This window comes from Alligator sinensis, unplaced genomic scaffold (assembly GCF_000455745.1).
Source record: "Alligator sinensis unplaced genomic scaffold, ASM45574v1 scaffold343_1, whole genome shotgun sequence".
NCBI lineage: Eukaryota > Metazoa > Chordata > Crocodylia > Alligatoridae > Alligator > Alligator sinensis.
The window spans coordinates 884110-904837 of NW_005841947.1; the positions used below are offsets into that span (position 1 = coordinate 884110).

A 20728-nucleotide genomic window follows, 5' to 3' on the forward strand; every position below is an offset into this window, starting at 1 on the left:
ACACACCAACTGCTGAAACTTCCTTAGCCTGACGAAGGGTTTTTGAACCCGAAAGCTTGCTTAATAACTATTCTCCAACCATTTGGGTTGGTCTAATAAAAGATATCAAATTCACCCAAGGAACCTTGTCTGCCTATAGCTACTTTAATATATTTATATTGTAAATAGCATTCATATTGATTTGGAAGGACTTCTTTGAGGTGACTTTGCTGGACTTTTTGAAGGGCTCTTGGCTGGAGTCTTCTCAGGAGTCTTGGCTCCAGGTTTTTCTGGAGCCTTGTCTGCTTTCTTAAAGAAAGTGTCCAAGGAATTTTGGACAGCTGTTCTCCAGGGAGATGGGTGACGCAGAGAACTTGTTCGCTGGTGTGGTGTTGCATCAGATCAAAGCATTGTAAAGTTGAAACTGACGTCAGAAAGTTGAAACAGGGTGTTGATTGATAAACGTTGTAAGTGCGGAATGTTGTAATTTGAAATGTTGTAAATCGAGGACTGCCTGTACATGTGACACTGTTGGTGCTTTAATTACAGTGGCTCTCAGAACCGTTCGATTTAAAGCACCCTTCTCCCCACCCCACAGCATGTGTCTAAGGCCCCTATGGATTTTTCAACAGCGTTTCAGACTTACCTCCAGTCGCCACCCAGAAATTTGGTAAAAAGGATTTGCAATCATAATCTCAAGCCAAAACCCAGTTTCTTATTCAAGCCATTCTACTTACTACTAACAAAGTGCACATCAAGAATGATGGGGTGGGGGGCCCAGGTGGGACTGTGGCCTTGGTTCTTTGGGACAGTCCCCCAGTGGCATCAACAGGAAGTTTGGGGTGGCCCAAGAAGTATTTTGCCCCATAATTCCATCCTAATCTGACCTTCATTTAGGGCTCTGTACTTGATGTGGGATTTTATTTTACATAGTAATTAGTACATATGCATAGCTAATGAAAGTCTCTCTCTTTAGGATGTGTACTTTATTAATAACAAGATTTTATTGGGCCTAGATTAGCTTTGAAAAAGGAACTGGGAATAAAGAATAGGGAACTGGGAAGAAGGACCTGAGAATAAGCAACCAACTTCATCTCTCTCTCTCTCTCTCTCTCTCTCTCTCTGGAATTAGCCCTGCCCCAGAAAGAGCATCCAAGAGGGAACTCTGTAATGGAGAAAGCAGCTGCTGTGGGGTCCCAGAATTGTCCTAGAAAGCCCTGTACCACCAGATCCTTGAGTGGTTGCAAAGGTGGGAAGAGGGCACAAGGGGTCTCTCATCCTTGTGCACCATGTACACCCACTCTGCCTTTACCAGTGGTTTTCAACCTTTTTGGACTCAAGGCACCCCTCACTGGACTTGAAGCCCCCCTCCACAACTTTTCTGAATTGAGTGGCATCCAATATCAAAAGCTAATGTATGTATTAAAGAGCTTACCTCCTTACACAGGGACTGGGACAATCCTGAGCCTGGTTTATTTGCTGAGTATATCTGCTTATCTCTTCACACCTCAATCTGGTTGAGAATCACTGCCCTATCCTCAGAGAAGTGCAGCAATTGCTTCCTTCCTCCCCAAATAGCATGGGAAGGAGTGGAAAGGGGATGGGGCCAAGGCTTTATTCTCAAACCCTGCATTGACCTATAGAGCTGTTTGGTTTGGAAAGGAGAGCGAATGCTGCGTCCCAAAGGATGGTGGTATTAATTGCACATTCACATTGAATATACCTGGGAGCCGAAGGAAGTATTTTGCTTCTTGAGTTGTTCCCTCAGAGCTGTGGGACTATCTTTTCCAACATGAGTGGCTGCCTTTACTAACCAGGGCCCTGCTCAATGGGAATTAGTCCCATAACTCAGAGTTAGGGGCCTAAATACTTTTGTGGATCTGTGCCTAGTGTTCTGGAGCAAGAAGTCTCTAACTGAAGGAGCCAAGTTCTGTCTTCAAGCCTACACGTCTAGTCTTAATTCTGATTTCATCAGAGTTATGCAGAGGCAGTCTGAATTTGTTTTCTTCGTTCCTTCTGCAGCTAAATTGCCATATAAAGGTTTAGCAGTAATAAGAAGCACTTCCCGTGGTATTTTTACACAAAGTCAGATGGTCTCTTTTAGTGTGATTGTACCTCAGAATGTTCTGAAGTGCTCTATTTGTTTAGTTAATGCAGTGAATTTGGGCAGACTCCAGGTCCCATTATTAATCTTTCTTATCCCTGATGGTCAGCCATGAACTGTGCTGAACACTTAACTCTTGTGATATCTATGGTAAGCTTGCTATCCTTCTCTTACATGCCTGCCTGCAGTCCAATTACTAGCTATTTTCCATTTATTTAAAAGATACCAGTTTTTCAGAGATACTTTTGTTCATCACTGCGCATTAACAGTGTTGTCTAACACTGTCTCTCTTCATCATGAGTTTCATTTCACCTCCCACTTTGAAACAACTGACCCTGTGGTCTGTTGTCCTATATGTTTGTTTCACTGTAGGTCACTTAGATTGCAACTAATTAGCATGAATCACTACCCGCAGGAGTTCATCTTTTACTGCCAGCTCTATTTGGGGTTCTCACTGTGAAGGTCACAGCACAGCCTTTTTTTTTTTTTTTTTTTAAGGTGGCAAAACGGGGAGGGAACTTGTTTTCTGATATTTCAACAATGCCCTTTTCATGTTGGCATCTGGGTTTATTTCATGCCAAGTGCCTTGTTGACCCTGCTACAAATCTCTTTTTATGCCATTTTCCTCATTAGCGAATGATCCATAGCTCCACCTGTCATGTGGGAGTTAGGTCTGTTTCCCTGATCAGGAAGGACTGTATGTTTTTCATTAACTCCTTAAAGTTAGGCTAGCTAGAGTGTTGGGAAATACTGAATTGGGGGACAATCTTGTTCAGGCCAGGAGGAGAAGATGGGATGATCTAATAGGTCACTTTAGGCCGAAATTTTCATATCTAGGGCCGTGCTCTTGTCTCTGACTGAGGAGTACACAAGGCAAGGTGAAGGGGTGCAGGAGTGACTCAGAAATGGAATAAAACTTGCCTTTGCTCTTCTGTCATCCCAGGGACACTATTTGCATGGCTGCTTCTTGCAGCCTAAGGGCTTCTTTAACAGATGCCACCTGCTAACAGCCCCAAAGAACCAAAACAGGAGCTGGAGATAGGCAGAGTGTGGGGCTCTTTCACATATCTCCTTTCCTATGCCCTCACTTGCTAAGTGGACAGGCAATAGAGCAGGCAGTCTAGGAGTCAATATACGAGCCCTGTGCTATCAGAAAATCCTCATACTGCAATGACCCTCCTTTGGATGGCTATGATGGCTTTGCAGCCAGAATCTACTGGCAAGATGGAATAACAAGGTTGCCTGTCATCCCAGCTTCTGGCCCCTATCTTTTCTGATTAAAACAATGAGTGATGACAGCTTACACCCTAAAACTTTTAAACAATGGTTGTGGAAAACATAGGAATAACTCTCATGAATATAACTGATAACTATCAGAGAACCAAAATAGAAATAAAAGCTTCTCTTAGAGCTGGTAAATAGTTTGCCTTCTCAAGAAGTCAGGGAAAATACACTCACTCTGGAAAGATAAATTCCATCTTTGGAATTGCTTTCAAACATATTTTTATTAACTAAATAAAAATGTATCTCTCAACAAGAATGTGCTTTCAATACATCGTGCAGTACTAAATATGCTCCTTCTATATCCTGAGGAAGTTCTTGGGGAGGGGAATGGCTTTAAAAAGAATAAAGCCTCAGAAGCCAGCCTCTAGAAAGAAGCCAAACTCCCTGAAGGAAGGAAAGTGGTTAACAGATCAGTACTTACCCACCAGCAAGGAGAACAGGAGAGGTGGTACCACATAGTTGTAGAATTTCCCAGCCTGTTGGTTCATAGCTGCTGAAATATAGAGTCTCCCTGCCTTTTCCTTTCTCTTGGATATGGGGAAAAATGTGTGTGTGTGTTTTGCAACAGGAGCTCATATTCTGCCCAATGAATGTCACACTTGCTAAAGTTACCACAGCTTTAAGTTCACAACACTCTGCCGCCTGCCTGGATGACCGCCACATTTTAACTTGCTAGCGTGAGTGGCTTCTCTGGGGAAGTTTTGCGCTCTGCCAAGGAAGATGCAGAAACACAGTAAAAAGTGAGGACAAACATAATTTTCTTTTGTGGCTTTGATCTTTAGTACACCAGGGTCTGGGGTTGAGCACTGCATATTCAGATAGTCAAGAGAGGATTCTCAGTCTGTTGAGCCCCAAATGGAAATGAAAAAGAAAGAACATTGGCTTGATTTTCAGAGCAGATGGGCAAGGAAAGCACTTCTTGATTGGGATGGCACTTGCAGGTACTCAGTACCTTTGAAAATCAGGGCATGAGCATTCCATGTGTTGGTGATTCAATGCTATATTCCCAAAGTATTGCTTTTCTTTGCAATGTTGCACAGGCCTTAAATATACAAGTGTTGATTAACTTTAACTGCCTGGTTAACTGAAGCTGCCCAGTGCAGATGAATGAGTTTGAAAATCAATGACCCCTTTGCAAAGCTGACTAATGTTCTCTAGTCTTGTCCGAGGAAAGCTCACATAGGAACAATACCGTTGTGTGGGCAGGGCTTCAGCAGCCAGGTTCATAGGCTGTAACATCTCACTACTCATTGATCCTGCCAGTTGTGGTCCAGCTGTGTGGTGGGCATCCTATTCCAACCAGTTGGTTGGCAACTCTCTCCTGAACTCTGGGGTTGGAGACCTCGGTGCAGGTTTCTTGAAGCCCGCTAGACTCTCTCTCCCATTCCTGAATTTAACTGATGATTTTGGCTACCTCACAGTATCCTTTAGATAAATAGGATTGCATGCTCACATGCTCTCCTACATCTATTTATAAACATGTTCCCACTAAGAGAGACCTGAGACACTTGTTTTATGCTATACAACAGAAAGGGATAAACTGTTCGAAGAAAATTGCTGTGGTGCTATGGTAATATGGCTGCTTTCTTAATGCTCCATTTGGCTATTTCTAAGATCCAAACTTGCCTAAATGTAGTCCTTTAACTCTACGACAGTCCCAAGGAGTGTATACCAGTTTCTGGCATCCAAAACCCAGTGACCCAATATATGAAAGAGGTTACAGTCTTTGAGAGTAATGACTTGCTCCCTGTAGTCTTGGGTTGTGTTCAAATACCATGGTGATCAAGAGATAGAGGAAGCTAGACTAGGTGGATATTATAATGGCTTTGAAAGGTTTCTCCCAAGTGTCTTAAAAGAGCTAAAAAGGCAAAGGTTTTTCTTCTTTGTTTTATACTTCTTAAAAGATCTGGATGTTCTTGTCAGTTTAGGTCAATACAATGTAAGGCACTTTCTTTCACCTCAACATTTCTTTGGGGGAGGAAAAGGCTCAAGAGCCACGATAAGGAAGAATAAGAGGCCTTCTCAGGCGGTGGAAACTGGAGTGGGGAGGGATCTGAAGGAGGAGTTGTGTTGAGAGATTAAGTATTCAGCTGTTTTGAGCAACTGGCCTGGAACTGATCTGCGTGCCTGGAGGGTAAAGATGGAGTAGAGAGGGGCAGCTTGCACGCAGGGGCTCCCTGTGAGGCTGGGGTCAGTTCAAGAGAAGCAAAATCACTGCACAAGTAACTCTTCAGGGAGACAAAATGGCTGCCAGGGTTGACATGGCAGGGGAGGATTGGCAGCTAGGGTGGCCATCCTAGAGGGCAGTTCGGTTGTCCTCTGTCCTCTATTGATACGAAACCTGATGCCTTCAAGAGAAAAACAGAGGACATAAAGGCGTTGGGTTTTGTATCAATAAATGACACAGTAGCAGAAAACCAGACTGTCCTCTATGATGGCCACCCTATTGGCAGCTAACAGCTGCAGGTGGGAGATGTGCAAGCCCTTCAGCACCTGCACTCAGGCTGCTGGCTTGTGTTGAGGTGTAGGAGGGGCTTTGGGGCCCAAGAGTGAAGCCAGAGGGCATGGGGACGGCTGCGGCTTCGTTTAGGAGAAATGTCTGGCTTTGAAACTTCTTGGGAGCAGTTCATTACACAGCACCAAATCAATACTAATAGTGGGAAAAACTGGGATTTTTGAAGAATTATTTTTCATATTTTTAGTTTATTGAGACTTAAAGATGATTATAGAGGTAGCAGCAAAAGACAGTAGAAATCAGGCCTAAAGGTCTGCTGGCTGAATTACAAGCCAGGTCAGTTTAGTCCTGTGAAAATACTTATGGGACCTAGGTTGAAGAAAACTCAGAGTGGGTTGGAGTTTCTGTGGATAATGCTGATGGGATGTGGTCATGAACATCATGGGGTCCCCTTCAGCTTCCCCAGAGGCCGGGACTGTTTATGCCAGGAGCTTCATAGCTTTGCAACACTAGAAGACCCTAATACTGTAGTTTCCCATCTGAAACCTTTGGAGACAGACTTTGACACTGCAAGAGTGAGCTCTGCCTGCAAAGGGGAGCTTCCTCAGTGCAGAGACAGGGACAGAAAAGTGCAGGAATCCCCAGGATGTGATAGCTCTCTATTAGCTTTGTTTGGTGGGGCTGTGGGGAACTAGCTATATCACTCTAGGACCCACAAGCCTTTTCTGACTCCTGGCAAACCTTCTCCCCAGCTGCATATCCCTCTCTCCACAGAGTGCAGCCAAGGGGGAAGAGAGAGGAATATACTAAGAAGGCACTCCACATTTTCCCTTGGCCCAAATGGGGGTTCTCTGAGAAAAGACATGCCATTCCTACATCTCTGACTCCTACAATGCAGGAGATCAGAAGAAAGACACTTTATTTGATAGGCACATTTTCTAAAAAATACCAGAAGTCTGTGTGTGTATGATGAAGAAAGCCACTGGCTGTAAGAGAAGCTTTACTCCAAACCCTGATCCTAAGGTAACCAGCTTGTTATCCGCCCGCCCCTTTTCATTAGCCAGATTGTTTTCTCTGGCAGTCAGATATCACCTAACTCTCTTAGTGTCAGGTTTACTCTGTTTCTACACAGGTGCCTTTGGCCAATGTTCTCCCTGCGACTGGCCCTTTAAATTGCAGAGAAGGCAGCAGCTGCAGCCCTATGGTGCACCCTTTTAAGGCAATTAGGTTGCTGGTTGCATCTCTTTCTCCTCTCTATGGTAAGCTGTTTGGTTCTTTTTCTCTTAAATTTTTTGCTTCCTAGGTTTGCTAGGCACCTGCTCCTTTGAACTGCAGCTTTGAAGCCACCTGGCTTTTCAGCCGCAGGTTTCAAACTCTGTTTGTGAGACCCAGCATTCACATTGTTTGCTTCTTCCTGCAATGCCAGCTGCTGTGCTGTTGTTGCCTTGCCAGCTGGCTACCCAATAGCAGCTGCTAAAGCAACAGGCTGCCCAGGTAGGACCTACTGTGTGGAGGAGGGTATAGCTGGCGGTCCCTCATTTCCACTGTCTTGCAGGATTGACTGGATGGGTCTGGCCATCTGCTCCACAGAAGAGAGCCACTTTGTTTGCAACACCATCGCCTGTCTTTATGAACAGGGTGGGGAAGCTGGCTTCTTCCTCCACCTCCTCATCCCATATATGCAGATGGTGTCTTCTGAGGAGTGGGTGGCCTGCTCGCACCAGTCTGTTTGTAGCACATTGGGAGACAGTGCTTCATTTGGGGGCCTAAGGCTTGCTCATGGTACTGCTGTGCTAGGAAATCCCTGGCTCCTGGTGGTATGATATGGTGCACCGTTGCTTAAGCCTTTTTGCTGCTGTGTTGCACAGGTTTTTAGATACAGTTAGGCCATGCCTGCTTTCAAAAGGACGATTCGGCGTTCGTGCTGCAAGCACCTATAAATCATATTTAAAATAAATATCTTTTTAGTGACTCAAATGCTGGTGAAGCTATCGGAGGTGTGGTAATATGCTACCTGCAAAGTGTTCAGCATGGGTACTAGCAGTGTCTGCTTCCCCGCTGCCTGTTTTGGAATGGGTGAATAGATCACTTTTTCTGGTGTATTTGCTGAGCCAATTTTTTAATAATTTCTGCTGCCCACCAGAGGTGTAACAAACTCTTGATGCCCTGGGCAGAACAGAGAGGGGGAGAGAGGATGTTGTGCAGAATGGGAGCAAGTCTCCCTTCATCCTAGAGACTCAAAGACCTAGGGTAGCTGCACCTTGACTGCAGCAATCGCGGTGGCACAGGCCCAGGGTTTCTGCTGCTAGATGTGGGGTCACTGGCTGCATCAGCTGCCCTGGGAGGGCTTGGACTGCTGCTGCAGCACAGGCTTCATGTAGCAGCTTCAGCACCCCCTGCAGTGGGGGCTTCCTGAAGGCCAGCCTTCCCATGCCCCCTCTAAGCCTGTATCCAGAACAGGTACCCACCTAGACTTTGCCTAGTTGCACTACTGATGCCCACTACAAATGAGTGTGAAATTGTCTGCTCCTTTTTTGGAGGTCATCAGACATCTGGCAGTTGGTGCTGTCGGGTATTAATGGCTGAGGCTAGATTCTAAACCACCGACCTAGTGGCGAATGATCCCAGAGGCTTTCTAATCTTCCAGGCCACCCAGGCTTCCCAAAGCGAGGCTTTCCATCTTCAGCCACCATAAGCTGGATCATGAAAGACCCTGCTGTAATAAATGTACTGAAGAGAGAGGGGGTGTGGAAATGGAGTCAGGGCATTCAAATTTGTATTGCATAAAGTTTTTGTGTGTGATGCATAGATAATGGCAGTTGTGAACGCGAGTAAAAGTATGTGGGGGAGACATCCGGAGAACAAAAACTTCTTGCATTCTCTCTCATCCTGTGACTCGTGGAATCTCCTCATGAAGGTGAGAGGATCTCTGCTTTCTCTCTCCCCTGATTTCCTCTGCTCTGTTATATGTGTTCTTACCTGAGGACAGACAGCAGCTGCCTCTTGAAGCATCCTCTCTCTTACTAAGAAGGAGAGTGCTGGTAATAGGCATTTTGTTCCCCTTTATGCTTGGAGCTTGTGGAACATGTGAGCGCTGCCTGTAGAAGTGAGCAGAGGAAGGAGTGCTCTCATGATTGTTTCTTGGGAACCTCAGAGGAGCCTGTGATTTTGATCAGGGCACTCATTTTGCAGAGAGAATTGCTCAGGACCCCTTACCTGTAGTACTCCTACTCCTCTACTCCTGTTAAGAACAGAACAGCTTTTTGTCTTTTACGGGCATTACTGGGTAATACAGATAGTCTGGCTTAGTGGGTAGGGTTCAGATAAGGACTCAAGAGGTCTAGGATCTAGTGCCAGGATTGCTACTAGTCTACTGGGTGAACTGAAATGCATTCCTTTTCCTTTGTGCCTCAGTTTTCCCATCTGCAAAATGAGAAAGAATCAGTAAAAGAATATTGGCCTCCTTTGTAGAGATTTTGGAGATCTATGGGTGAAATGGCATTGTATAATGAGCTAGGCATTAATAATAATGATACAGTTCTACATTCCTGAGTGGCTGTGTTATAAATACCTATGTTAACAGTAAATAACTAAGATTTGATCACTAAAACTACATCCTTTCTGTAAGAGTTCCTCTGTATTTTTAAACTTGTATAGCTTTAGTTAGGATGTTGTATGGTATTTTTAAAATAACACTTATGACAATGTTTGTAGTTGTTCATGAAACGTGCGTAGCCTGAGGGGTACTGAAGAAATGAAACATACTTTTTCAAAGTATAAAGAACATCAAGAAGTGCCATTTATTGGTTTACAAATCAGCAAGTGGGAAATGTTTTCCCATCACTGATTGCTAGCAAATCTAGACATGTAGGGTTTTATTTATATTGTCCACAAATGGAGCAGCTCTCCTGATTATTCCAACACCTTTCACCTGGTTTTCAAATTAAATTTTGCTTGCTTGTTCACAGGAAGTCTATGAAGAGGATCATGGTCTTGTTAACCCATTGGAGGCAGACTCAGAGGAGACTCTTGACACATGTACAGAAAAAAATCAGGCCCCTACTCCATATAGCTGGAGTACTGATTGGAGTTTTTGGGTAAATGAATCAACTTTTCTTTTTCCTTCTCCCCAATTCATTTTATATAGCACTTTTCATCCAAGGATCTCAAATTGCTTTACATACATTAATTAATAAAACCTCCCCACCCATCTTGTGAGGTAGGTAATTTATCGTTATCACTTTACTGAAGGGTAAACTGAGACACAGGGAGGTGAAGTTATTTACCCAATATCATGTATCAAGTCAATGAAAGCTGGGTATAGAACCTAGAAGTCCTGACTCCCTGTTACCTGCTTGGCTCATTAGACTATACCATGTCTCTGTTCCAGGCTCTGGAAAATGGTGGTTGTTAGTTCTTCCTCAGTAAGGGGCAAATTTCAATTGCTCTCAAAAGAGAGCTGTTTCTGATGGAGTTGTTGGGGCATGTGACTAAAAATGAATATTATAAGCCTTCTTTGGGGAAAAGGTGAATAGACTTGCCGTGCTTAAAAGCAAGCCATTGTCTATTGTGTGTCAGTGGGGTTGTGCGGGATAGTATTTTTCCCCCTTCTGTGCCAGATGACTTAATAACAGGGGAGGGCATAATAAGAATTGATCACTTAAATATTTTCCAACCACTTGCTGATTGTTGAAATAACATTAACAGAAAGGTTGAGTGGTTCAGAACTAGTGTGCTAGTTTGCAGGAAGGTCGTAGATGAAGGTTTCCTGTTAAAGAAGGAAAGAGGAACATGCAGTGCAGCTCAGCCAGGCAGATTTTTCTGTGGGGAGATGTCCTGAATTCCTAAAGGGTCCAAGTTTTCACTGCAGACCTCTGTTGCTCCAAAACAGCTTATGCCCCACATCACATGGCAGTGTAGCCTGAGCAGTAAACAAACATACTCTAGCTCTAGGTTCAGGGATATTATCTGGACCAGTCCTGACAACTTTCTTGTGAGCTGAGAATAGTACTCTCAATTTTCATCTGATAAAATTGAGTCAGAGGAGGTAAGTGACTTGCCTAAGGCCATGCAGTGAGTCAGTGGTAAAGCCAGAAGTAGAAACAAGGATTTTGATTCCTACCTCCATATTTGTATGTCTGCCCCTTTTGTTTGTTTTACTACTTTCTGTCTGATCTGGAATGGGATGTTTTAGTGGCCAAGGCATTGAACTAACTACCTAAAGATTTCCTTGAACTGTAATTCTGAAACCAGCCAGGGTTGACACGGTTTAATACTCCCATTCCTCAGCTTCCAGAGGAGACTTATGTACTGTACTGTACTGTACTGTGTATCCAGTGAAAGCATACAAAGGGCCTTTGTATTCTGCGTGAACATCAAGGTGACAACTGTGTTCTCTTGTATAGTTTTTTATGCAAAGCGCTTGCTCCATGTTTATCTTCCCTGTGACTCGAGGTCATGTATTCAGTGTAGGATTGTTTTTTCTGACAGTCACCCCTGCAAGTTTGTATTGTGATTTGGTCTGAATTAACATCTTTTCACTTGTTAGCACTGCTACCAGCTACACATGGTCTCATCTGTGCACCTGAATTGAATTGACAATTTAGGGAGCAGTTATCCTTAATTCTGTTTTGTTTACAGAGCCAAATGAAGTTGCACAGGTGCCATTGAGGCATAATTCAGCTTTTCAGCTCTCAGGATCAGTTTTGTTCATGTGGCTGCTAGGAACAACTTCTGAGTTTTGTAAACTCAGGAAATCTGAAGTTGCCATTATATAGTATTCCAAATGCACTTTCTAGGCCTAGGGGACTTTGTTTGAAAACAAAAGTTTGTCTTTGGACGCATCTTTCTTTTTTGCCCATTTTTGGTATAGTGTGTCATTTATGCACAAAATACTGCTTTCTACCTTGAACCTAGTTGGATTTTAGTGCTGCTGTACATGTATAAACTGTACAGTGGTTGCATTTCTTGCTATGATGAAAAGTATTAAGAAAATGTGCGGTATTATGATGTGACGTGCTTATGTGTTGTCTAGTGAGAAGTCACTTTCTTATAACTTGCATAGATATTTTCCTGACCTTCATATATTTAAGTCTGTATTTCATATTTATCTGTTTTTATATACCAATTTTCTTGTATTTAAATCCTATAAGTTGAACAGTACTTTAGTATGCTGCTTCTCTGAAAGGCGTTACTGTGGTTTATAAAACGATAGCTGTGCTGTAAGAGCTTGGTATGATTATAGGTTATCACAAAATACTCTTATGTAAATTTCAAATGGGGCATTATTCAACACCTTCTAGGTAGCTGTGGGAATGGGAAATTTTATTTTCCACAGTAAAGGCAATGGTCATGATTGGAATGGAGAGGTAACAGGAGACAGAAGAACTATGTTATGAGTGATGTGCTAAAATGAAGGAATTGGAAACCACAGCCATTAAAATGATATACCACTTTCTGCTTGCTATGTTGTTGCTGAATGATCTGTTGGACTTCCAAATTCATTTGTACAGCTCCTTGGATACTAAGAGGCATAACAGATGATGCAAGCAGTTCATGACACTACATAAAGTGTTTGTCGTTAACATTCAGCCAAAGGTGATTCAGCTTCTTGTGACAGGTATAGACATCCAGGAGGCTCCCTCCCACTCTCTTAATCAATTGAAAAAGGAGGAAACTTCAATAAAAGCAGGGCTAGTTCTTCAATGTTGGCACCCCAGTACTGCATGGATGTCAGGTCTGTTAATTGGACGATTGCTGTAAGAGACTGTACTTTGCTCACTAGGCACTTGTTCCATAGGACTCTCCTTGGCAAGCTAGGTATCATAATTCCTTTGAAGAGGAACACCCGGCACTAGTGTATAGATCCTGATAGATCTTTTTATGTTTAAATCATCAGCTTTTATAGACTTGAGTGAGAGTCAGAGTTGATCAGCAGCTTTGAAATTCACTCCAGGAGTACCAATTAATTCTATGGAGGCATCATGATGTAGCAAACTAAGTACAAGATTCCGAATCAGGCACTCCTTGGTTCTTGTTTTTGGTGGGAGGAGGAAGGGGAAGGAAGTCACTGCACCTCTCTGTGCCTTGTTTTCTCTGTTGAAGACTAGAATAAAACTTCAGAGGTGTTACGAGGAGGAATTGACTAGATACCCTTCCCACTGCTAGTCATCTTAGGTGAGTAATCCTTTGGACTGTTCTCATGATTAAGGGTTTGTCCTTAGTGTCTGAATCAGTCATTTCCTACCTGCCTAATATTTTGTTGCTACAAATCAATAAGAGATGTTTAGTTGACTTGCGTGCATTGTTTGTTAGAATTGGTGCACAACCTAGTTTGGAGAGAACAAAGACTGGTTTATCAGCTCCTGTCTCTGATCCAAAAAAGACCGTGGGGTTGGTTGGTGTTTTTTTTTTGGTTTATTTGTTTTGTTTGTTTGTTTTTGAATTTCCAGGATTTCGTTTTTATTTGACTGTGTAAAGTGTATGTACGTACTTCTAGGTTCTGGTTGGGTATAACTTCATGTTTACCTCATGAAACAATCTTATAAGTAAAGCTGGTGACATGCATCATCCCAAAATCAGCAATAGCTCCAGGATGCCATCCTTTTAATCTTTTTTTTTTTTTTTTTTTTTTTAATGATCTTCCCTCTTCTAGGGATGTTGAACTTAATTATATTCTGGTGTGAACATAGAAAAACCCAGCACTGAATACTTAATTATGGAGATCTCAACAAAAAGGAGGAAGCTAGTGAAAAGGATTATGAAGTTAAAAGTATGGGCACTAAAATCTGTAAATTTAGCAGAGTCAAGTTAATCATAACCTGATGGACAAAAGGTGTATATATTCCCTAAATGAAAAAGGAAGCAGGTTTGTAAAGAGGAACAAAAGCCTGGTACTCTCCAAGGGCAAGGCCTGTGAAATTATTTGAAGCAAGCAGGTGTGTTTCATAAAATGCAAATCCAGTGGTTAAAAAAAATAGGAGATTCAGAGGGAATTTTAAACAGTAAAGAACCAAAGATGTTAAAATAAAGAACATTAAATCAGCATATTCCTATAGCTTATTTAAAAGAGATCTATAAGAATGGATATAATTGAGCTATATAAAATAACGATACAGAGAAAGTAAACCAAATTTCCTGTTGCCCCTTCTCGTAACTTTAGAACAAAGGGATGTTTAATGCTGTTGAAAGCAAATACATTTAAAGGTAATAAAAATAAAAGTTATCTTTTACGCTATCAAGGACTAACCAACCTCTGGAATGGTATACTAAAAGATAACATCTTGGTCAAAGATATGGCAGAATTAGAAAATAATTAGATGTTTATATAGATAATACAAATATCCATGATTACATCCGGTGGGATTACTTTACTTTTCTGTAGAAGGGTTATGAGTGCTCATGTTTTGAGGCATGAAACTACTACTAACTAGCCAGCATTAGGGGAAGAACTTCTATCATTGTCGTCATTCTTTACATGTTCTCCCAAAGACTAAAACTTTTTTCCCAGAGACTGTGCAGGTTGGACTACTTTTGGTTTAGTGAGGTACATCTGCTCCTGTGTAGTATGGTGCTAGAGGCCTTCAACTGCTTCCCCTCACCTGTTATGTACTTTGTGTACATAACATGTACATATGTTGTGTACTTTGTATAAATAGCATTTATGCATGCATATATGTGCTGTGTGTGTGTGTGTGTGTGTATATATGTACTTTTATAGGAATTTGTAATGATGGGAGAAGCTATTGCTAATCTAATGGTTGCTTTAACCTGGATCTGATTTTAATAGTTTGCATAGTATAATGTAAAAAAATGGGGGAGGGGAGCAGGATGGAAAGATATAAGAGGGTAGGAAACTGTAGCGGTCCAGAGGCATAACTGTTTGTTTTGTATTGTGGAACAAATCGCCCCAATATGTCAATCTGTTGTTGTGGCTTCCAAACATGTTTATACTAAGGCAGAGGCAGCATGTAATGCAACTTAATTATTTGCAAGTAATATTTGGTTATCTTGGCTATTGAGTGAGTATTTTAATAGTTGTTGTTTTTTTTTTTCTGATGGTATCTATCCCCAAGTAGGAAGAAATGGCCTAGTTAGCTGGCCTAGTGTTCCTACCTAGCTGTCTCTGCATCAGACTTTTTGTTTCTGTTCTGCCATTAGTGCAACTCCAGGGATAGTAATGATGTAACCTTGCAGTTTTGTCTGTTATTGAACCTGCTCTAAGCAGAGTTAGGAGAGTAAAATGGTAAAAAATACTAGTGCCCTGTCTAGCACTGGTGGCACTGCACTGGCCATGTTGCAGTGAGGTGTGTGTTTTACTTAAACAGAAACAAAAAATAAAACAACCAAAAAAAATAAACTGGTGTAGGCACAACTCTTGGGGGAGAACTTAATATCAGATTTTTAAGTTGTTAAATGGATGGAAAAATATTTTCTAGGCTCATACCTTTGTTATTCTTCCAAGTGCTGCCCTTGGGAACAAAGATCCATCAGAAATGAGTTCTTCTAGGAGGCAAACAGGGAGTTCTCTGAGTGCTCTTGTTCCTTAGTAATAGGATGAGACTCCAGAGCTTATCAAAGAAACATTTTAAAACAACACTAAATCTGTTTTGCCTCTGTGTAAACTATTTATTTATGTTTACAGCTTGATTAAAACTTTAATATTCTGTATTACAGTAAGGGAGCAGCAACAAAATAGCTTCCCACTTTTTCTTTTCAAAAACAAAATGGACCATTCCAGGTGAGCAACCTGTATCCCATTGGGAAAGCAAACAGATAAGCAGAGAACTGCAGCAAATGTATTTGTTTAGTGTTACTTTTACTATTAATGATGTGTCATTAGCAACTAGAAGCAGTAGTCTCAAAAGATAGGTAGAAAAGATGCTGTTTTTCTGACCTGTATATTGAGAGGAGTTGAGGTACATACCTACTCTGTGATACAGGTAAGAACGTTTTAAGAGAGGTGTTCATGGCTTTTAATTTTTTTTTAATATGTGGTACTCTGGAATTTGATTTTTACATTGGGTAGAATTGTTTAGGTTATTCTCTGTGTAACTTTTCCACAGTACACGATATGCAGATATTTCTAGTTGTAAAATGTCAATATTAAAGATTGTGTGGAATAAGTAAGGTTTGGGGGGGGTTTTTAGGTTAAAAAAAAAAACACAACTTGTTTGTTTTTTAAAGGTAAACTGCATTGATGTGGCCTTTGAATCAATGAATGAAAGCTCAATAAAGGGTCTATTTGCTATAGCAGTAAGCAATAGAACTTCTTCTGAGACTGAATTCAGTTACTAAGCCAGTCTGAGGTTTACGGATAGAAATTTTCACCCAAACTTAAATGTACAGTTAACTGCTGTGTGGCGTATCCCACTACTGAGTCCTAAAAAGCAAGGAAACTAGCTTAACCATTCAACACCCAATTTACAAACCTCCTCAATCCATTTCCCTTCTCATCTCTTGCTGCTTTTTTTTACCTTCGATCATTCCCAGCCCAAGTATTTTTGCGCTCCTTCTGAACAATGAGTAGGCACCCTGGAACTCCACCAAGTTTCAGTTGTATGTTTTTAGATGACTGCTGTCACATTGCTTTTGTTTTTATAAGTTGCGTCATATGGAGTTCTGCTTGTTATTTGATATTGGTGTATGCAAGTAGTGTGGCTGGGAGACCTGTTTTTCCTGCAATATTTAGGAAGAGTTCTATATGTTTGATCGCAATTATAGTGTTTGATTTTTATTTGTTAGCAATTTTTATGAGATCAGGAATTTTAAATTCCGTTTTTTAACTCTGATATCTTAGGAATATTGAAAAATATTCAGTGAGTGATGATAAATATTTGTGAATAATCAAAATATGCATTTAGCAAGGAATGCAAGCCCAGGCCCAAATTGAAATATATGGGTAGCTTGATGGAGTTTTATGGGGTTAAACCTATTGAATTGCTCTGTTTAACTGGGACTAAATGAAAAATGCAGATTATGGTTGATAAAATAGAAATCCTTCAGTGAACTTTAAAATGGTAAACTGCATTGATGTGGCCTTGGCTTGATGAATGAAAGCTCAATAAATGGTCTGTTCTAAAATTAACCTCCAAAACATGTTTTTCTCTGTATCTCCATAACTTGAATGGTTTGGGTGTCCCTATTTAATATTGTTACGCTGATATTTGCAGATGGACATTTGCTGCTGTTACTGAATGCAGGATGGGAGACTCTGCCATTCCAGTCCTGAGGTCAGCCTACACGTTAGGCCTGTGCAAAGCGACTAGTATTCACTTCAGATTCAGCCGATTTGGAGGACAGTGATTTGATTTGTTGATTCAAATCACTGTCCCAAATTGATTCGGCTGCCGCCAAATTGGCTGAATTTCTGAATCAGACAGGCCCCAGCCTCAGCCTCCTGGCTCTTAAAAAAAACAAACAAACAAACAGAAAGCCCAACACACACTTGCTCCTGCCTGTTGGGTGGGGTGATTCTTGCTGCCCCCCACTGACCTGTGCTGCAAGGGAGGCTCTGCCATGACCCCCCAGAAGCCCCAAAGCTGCTGCAGGAGCTGGTGAGTGGGGGATTTTTTTGTGTTGTTTTTAAAGAGCCGGGAGCTGGGGTGGGTGGGGCAGCAGTGGAGGGGGATTGTGAAAGCAGGTGGGGTTTGGGGGGGCTTGTGGCAGAGCCGGGTTGGGGGAGCAGGCAGGGGATGGGGCCTGGCAGGTGCGCACTCCTGCCCCCTACTTACCGGCATAGTGTCTGGGTCCAGCTCCCTCCGGCAGTGAGCAGGGTCTGCCTGAATCTCTGAAGCTCTCCAAATCTTTTCTGAATCAATTCGGAGAGCTTTGAATTGATTCGGACCTTTTTATTGGTCTCCTGATTTGATTCGGATTCAGAGATTTGGCCACCGAATTGGGCCGAATCTCCTCTGAATCAAATCATCACCCAAAGATTTGTGCAGCCCTACTACACATGGGGATGCCTAATGGGGCGGGGGAAATGAATAGTGCTGAAGTAATTTTATTTTTATTTCTTTTAATGCTTCTTTCAGTGCCTATTTTTATATTTCATTTAAAATCATAAAAACAAGGGTGGAAATTATAAATTGGAGCTCGAGTTGCAGGCTGTACAGGTGTTTATCTTGCTGTTTGCTTATTTTACCCCTTTCCCCCAGGGGCATCGTTTCCACACATGCACCTGCTTCACGGATAAAATATAGCTAAGGGAAAAATGGAGTTTAAACACTTTTTTTTTTTTTTCTTTTCTTTGCACAGTTAGTGAAACAGCAGCTAAAGGAACAGGTCTAGTTGCAAAGAATATTGCTTAATAGCCCAATTTGAACAGGGCAGGGTGGAACGTGAGTCAGACAGAACTACTATTGTAAAAGGAATTTAGGATTATGATTTTTTTTTTTAATTATTATTATTTATCCTAAATGAAATCCTGATCTTGACTGAGCTGGATCCCAATGCAATGTCAAGTTGTTAGATTTAAGACTGCCAGAGCCTATGAGCTGTATCTATAGGGCATGGAGTTAAACTGAGGATGTGGATGCATTTGAGTTATGTCAAATGGACTGAGCCAGCAGGAAGAAGCAAACTGTTTTGGCAGTGAGAGCAAAAGGACCTTTTCTGCCATGCTATGCAGGTAATATTTCAGGTTTCTGTACCAATATTGGTGGCTAATGTAGGGATGCGTTTGTGGTCATCTGTCTTGGCAAGTTTGTTTAGACCTCTGTGTTCTGTGATTTTTATTTATTTATTTACATTTCTCTGTAGTTGTCAATAAAAGATTATTTTTAAGATGTTCTGAATTGATTTATTGTTGGCAGTTTTACTTGGGGTATTTGCTAAAATCTCGTGAGACAAAAAGAAGAGCTCCTTCAGCAGAGGTAGAAGTATCTAACAGCTCTGATACAAGGTCACAGGCACAGAGAAGACTGGCACTTTTTTGGGCTGAATGACTGGCAGGGACTCAGATTTGTGTTCTGTTTTAGGTTAATACTTAATGATTGTTTCATTTTTTTGTCTGACGACATTTTCTGTACACAGAAATGTACTCAGAATAGTTGTTTTATGAACTCAGGACTTTGGCTAGTTGGAAGGCTTCTAATGGGATAATGGAACTTTTTGTCTTGGTCAGGGGCACATGTTGCCCTATAATGGTTGTCAGAATAGTGGCTTGTACTCCAGTGTCACAGTGGTGGATGAAATAAAGGAGAAAAATAGGATGATGTGCCCATAGGTGAGACCCTCTTGGCTTGAATGAAAGCCACTGAATTATTTTTTTTTTTCACCTCTTGTTGATTCTGCGTTCTCATGATTTCAAATGATATTGCAGAGCACCTGAGCATCATATGTTGTGGTAGTTAGGAGAAGTCATAATTTTTTTACTTGCACATGTGTAGCAGTCTGATTCATAGAGCCAGTCTTCAGTCTTGAGTTTTGTTTGTGCTGTGATCATAAGTGTTTTTGCAGTATGTGTAGGCATACTCAAACTAGTTCTAACCTTGCTACTTCCATACAGATAGCAATGAGACCACGGTGACTTGCGTTATGGCTGCCAACTGACTGTCATGAATTGTGGGTGGGCTTGCATATCCTGCACGGCTTCCCTACTCTTGGTACCAAAGCTAGCTAGGTTACAGCTAACTTGAGTACACCTACATATACCATAATCACATCTCGGCATTGCAGAATAGACCTAACCTGAGCCCAAGTTGGTGCTTGTTGCTGTAGGACAGGGCTGTCCAACTTCTTGGCAGCTGGGGCTCCACACTGCCGGGTTCATGGGGCATCCCAGACTATGCACCGCACATATGTATGAGTGGGCACTCTCTCCAACTGTTGCCTCTGCCTGGCATAGTGCCCCATCTTGCCCACAGCTCCCTGTGGCACTGTGCTGCCTGAGTGCTCCAGACTGCTGGTTCACCCAGCACCATGGACTGCACCATATCATCCCACCCCACCCCACCCTATCCTTCCCCCTGGAAGCTGGGAGAGGGAGACAGAGTCCCAAGACCCTTGGGTAGCTGGAGCAAGAGGCAGTGGCAACTTGGTAGTACCCTGACAGCCACATGTTAACCCTGCATGGGCCATCAGTTAGACAGGCCTGCTGTAGAACATAGAGGCTTTAACAATTTTAATAGGCTTTAAGGGAAAGGGTTGAAATCAAAGTATAGAAGTTGCATGGATCTCATTACACTAGAAACTAAATATATTTTATGGAGCTTACATGGGACCCTTATTTTAGAAGATGATTTGCTAAACCAGATCACCTCACTATAGCTCACATCTAAGCCAAAGGAGATGGAGAGGGGTTTTGCCATGTATCGGAGCACTCCAAATTCCATAGGATGGTCATCTGAAAGCCCGGATGAAGAAGACGTTTGGTGATAGTTGTGCTGGAACATATTTTCACCCTTGACTGCGCCTGAAAGCTTGCCAAGAACTTTTTTCCAACTACTCAGTTGGTCTAATGACATCAAATCTACTCAAAGAACCTTGCCTGCCTACGTCCTTAGACCAACATGGCTACAACCAAAAACTCAGAAAAAGAGCAGACTTGCACTTGATCAAGCCTTTCACCTCTACCTCTAGTAAACTTCACTCCCCTCTCTAGCTTTCTAGACATGATAAAATTGTGGTCTGTTGGAGATGGAGAGGGCAAACTTGAGGGACATTGTACAGCTGCTGTAGCAGCACCTGTAGCTGGTGGTGGGCAAACCACACTGAGGAGGCAGCAGCGGCAAGGGACTTTGTGTCCCCAGGGCAGGTAAGGCTGACCTCCCTCTGCACGCACCCACCAGTGCTCTCTGGCAGGGTTTTACCCAGGGCATAAAACTTGTTGGGTTACAGAGGTAAGACACCATTCAGGTGGTAGAAAGCTGCTGGTGTCCTTTTGAGTGCTGACCAGCCAGTGA

At 42.2% G+C, this 20728-nt stretch overlaps 2 protein-coding genes across 15 annotated transcripts in view; one reads left to right on the forward strand and one right to left on the reverse strand.

Annotated features, from left to right (window-relative positions):
• Positions 1 to 4361, reverse strand: part of LOC106721978 (natural cytotoxicity triggering receptor 3-like) — a 20169-nt gene extending 15808 nt beyond the window's left edge. For 12 of the 14 annotated variants that reach the window (XM_025199672.1, XM_025199666.1, XM_025199663.1 and 9 more), the window contains exon 1: positions 3793 to 4361. In XM_025199672.1, the coding sequence (XP_025055457.1) occupies positions 3793 to 4030 (238 nt within the window). In that variant the 5' untranslated portion in view covers positions 4031 to 4361. Of the gene's footprint in view, positions 1 to 3788 lie in introns of all 14 variants that reach the window. The other 2 variants (XM_025199668.1, XM_025199669.1) reach the window with 1 other exon arrangement.
• Positions 4362 to 7446: 3085 nt separating this feature from the next.
• GRAMD1C (GRAM domain containing 1C) overlaps positions 7447 to 20728 on the forward strand; it is a 105331-nt gene continuing 92049 nt past the window's right edge. The window contains exons 1-3 of the mRNA XM_014518269.1: positions 7447 to 7460; positions 8632 to 8739; positions 9791 to 9919. Of these exons, the coding sequence (XP_014373755.1) occupies positions 7452 to 7460; positions 8632 to 8739; positions 9791 to 9919 (246 nt within the window). The 5' untranslated portion in view covers positions 7447 to 7451. The remainder of the gene's footprint in view (positions 7461 to 8631; positions 8740 to 9790; positions 9920 to 20728) is intronic.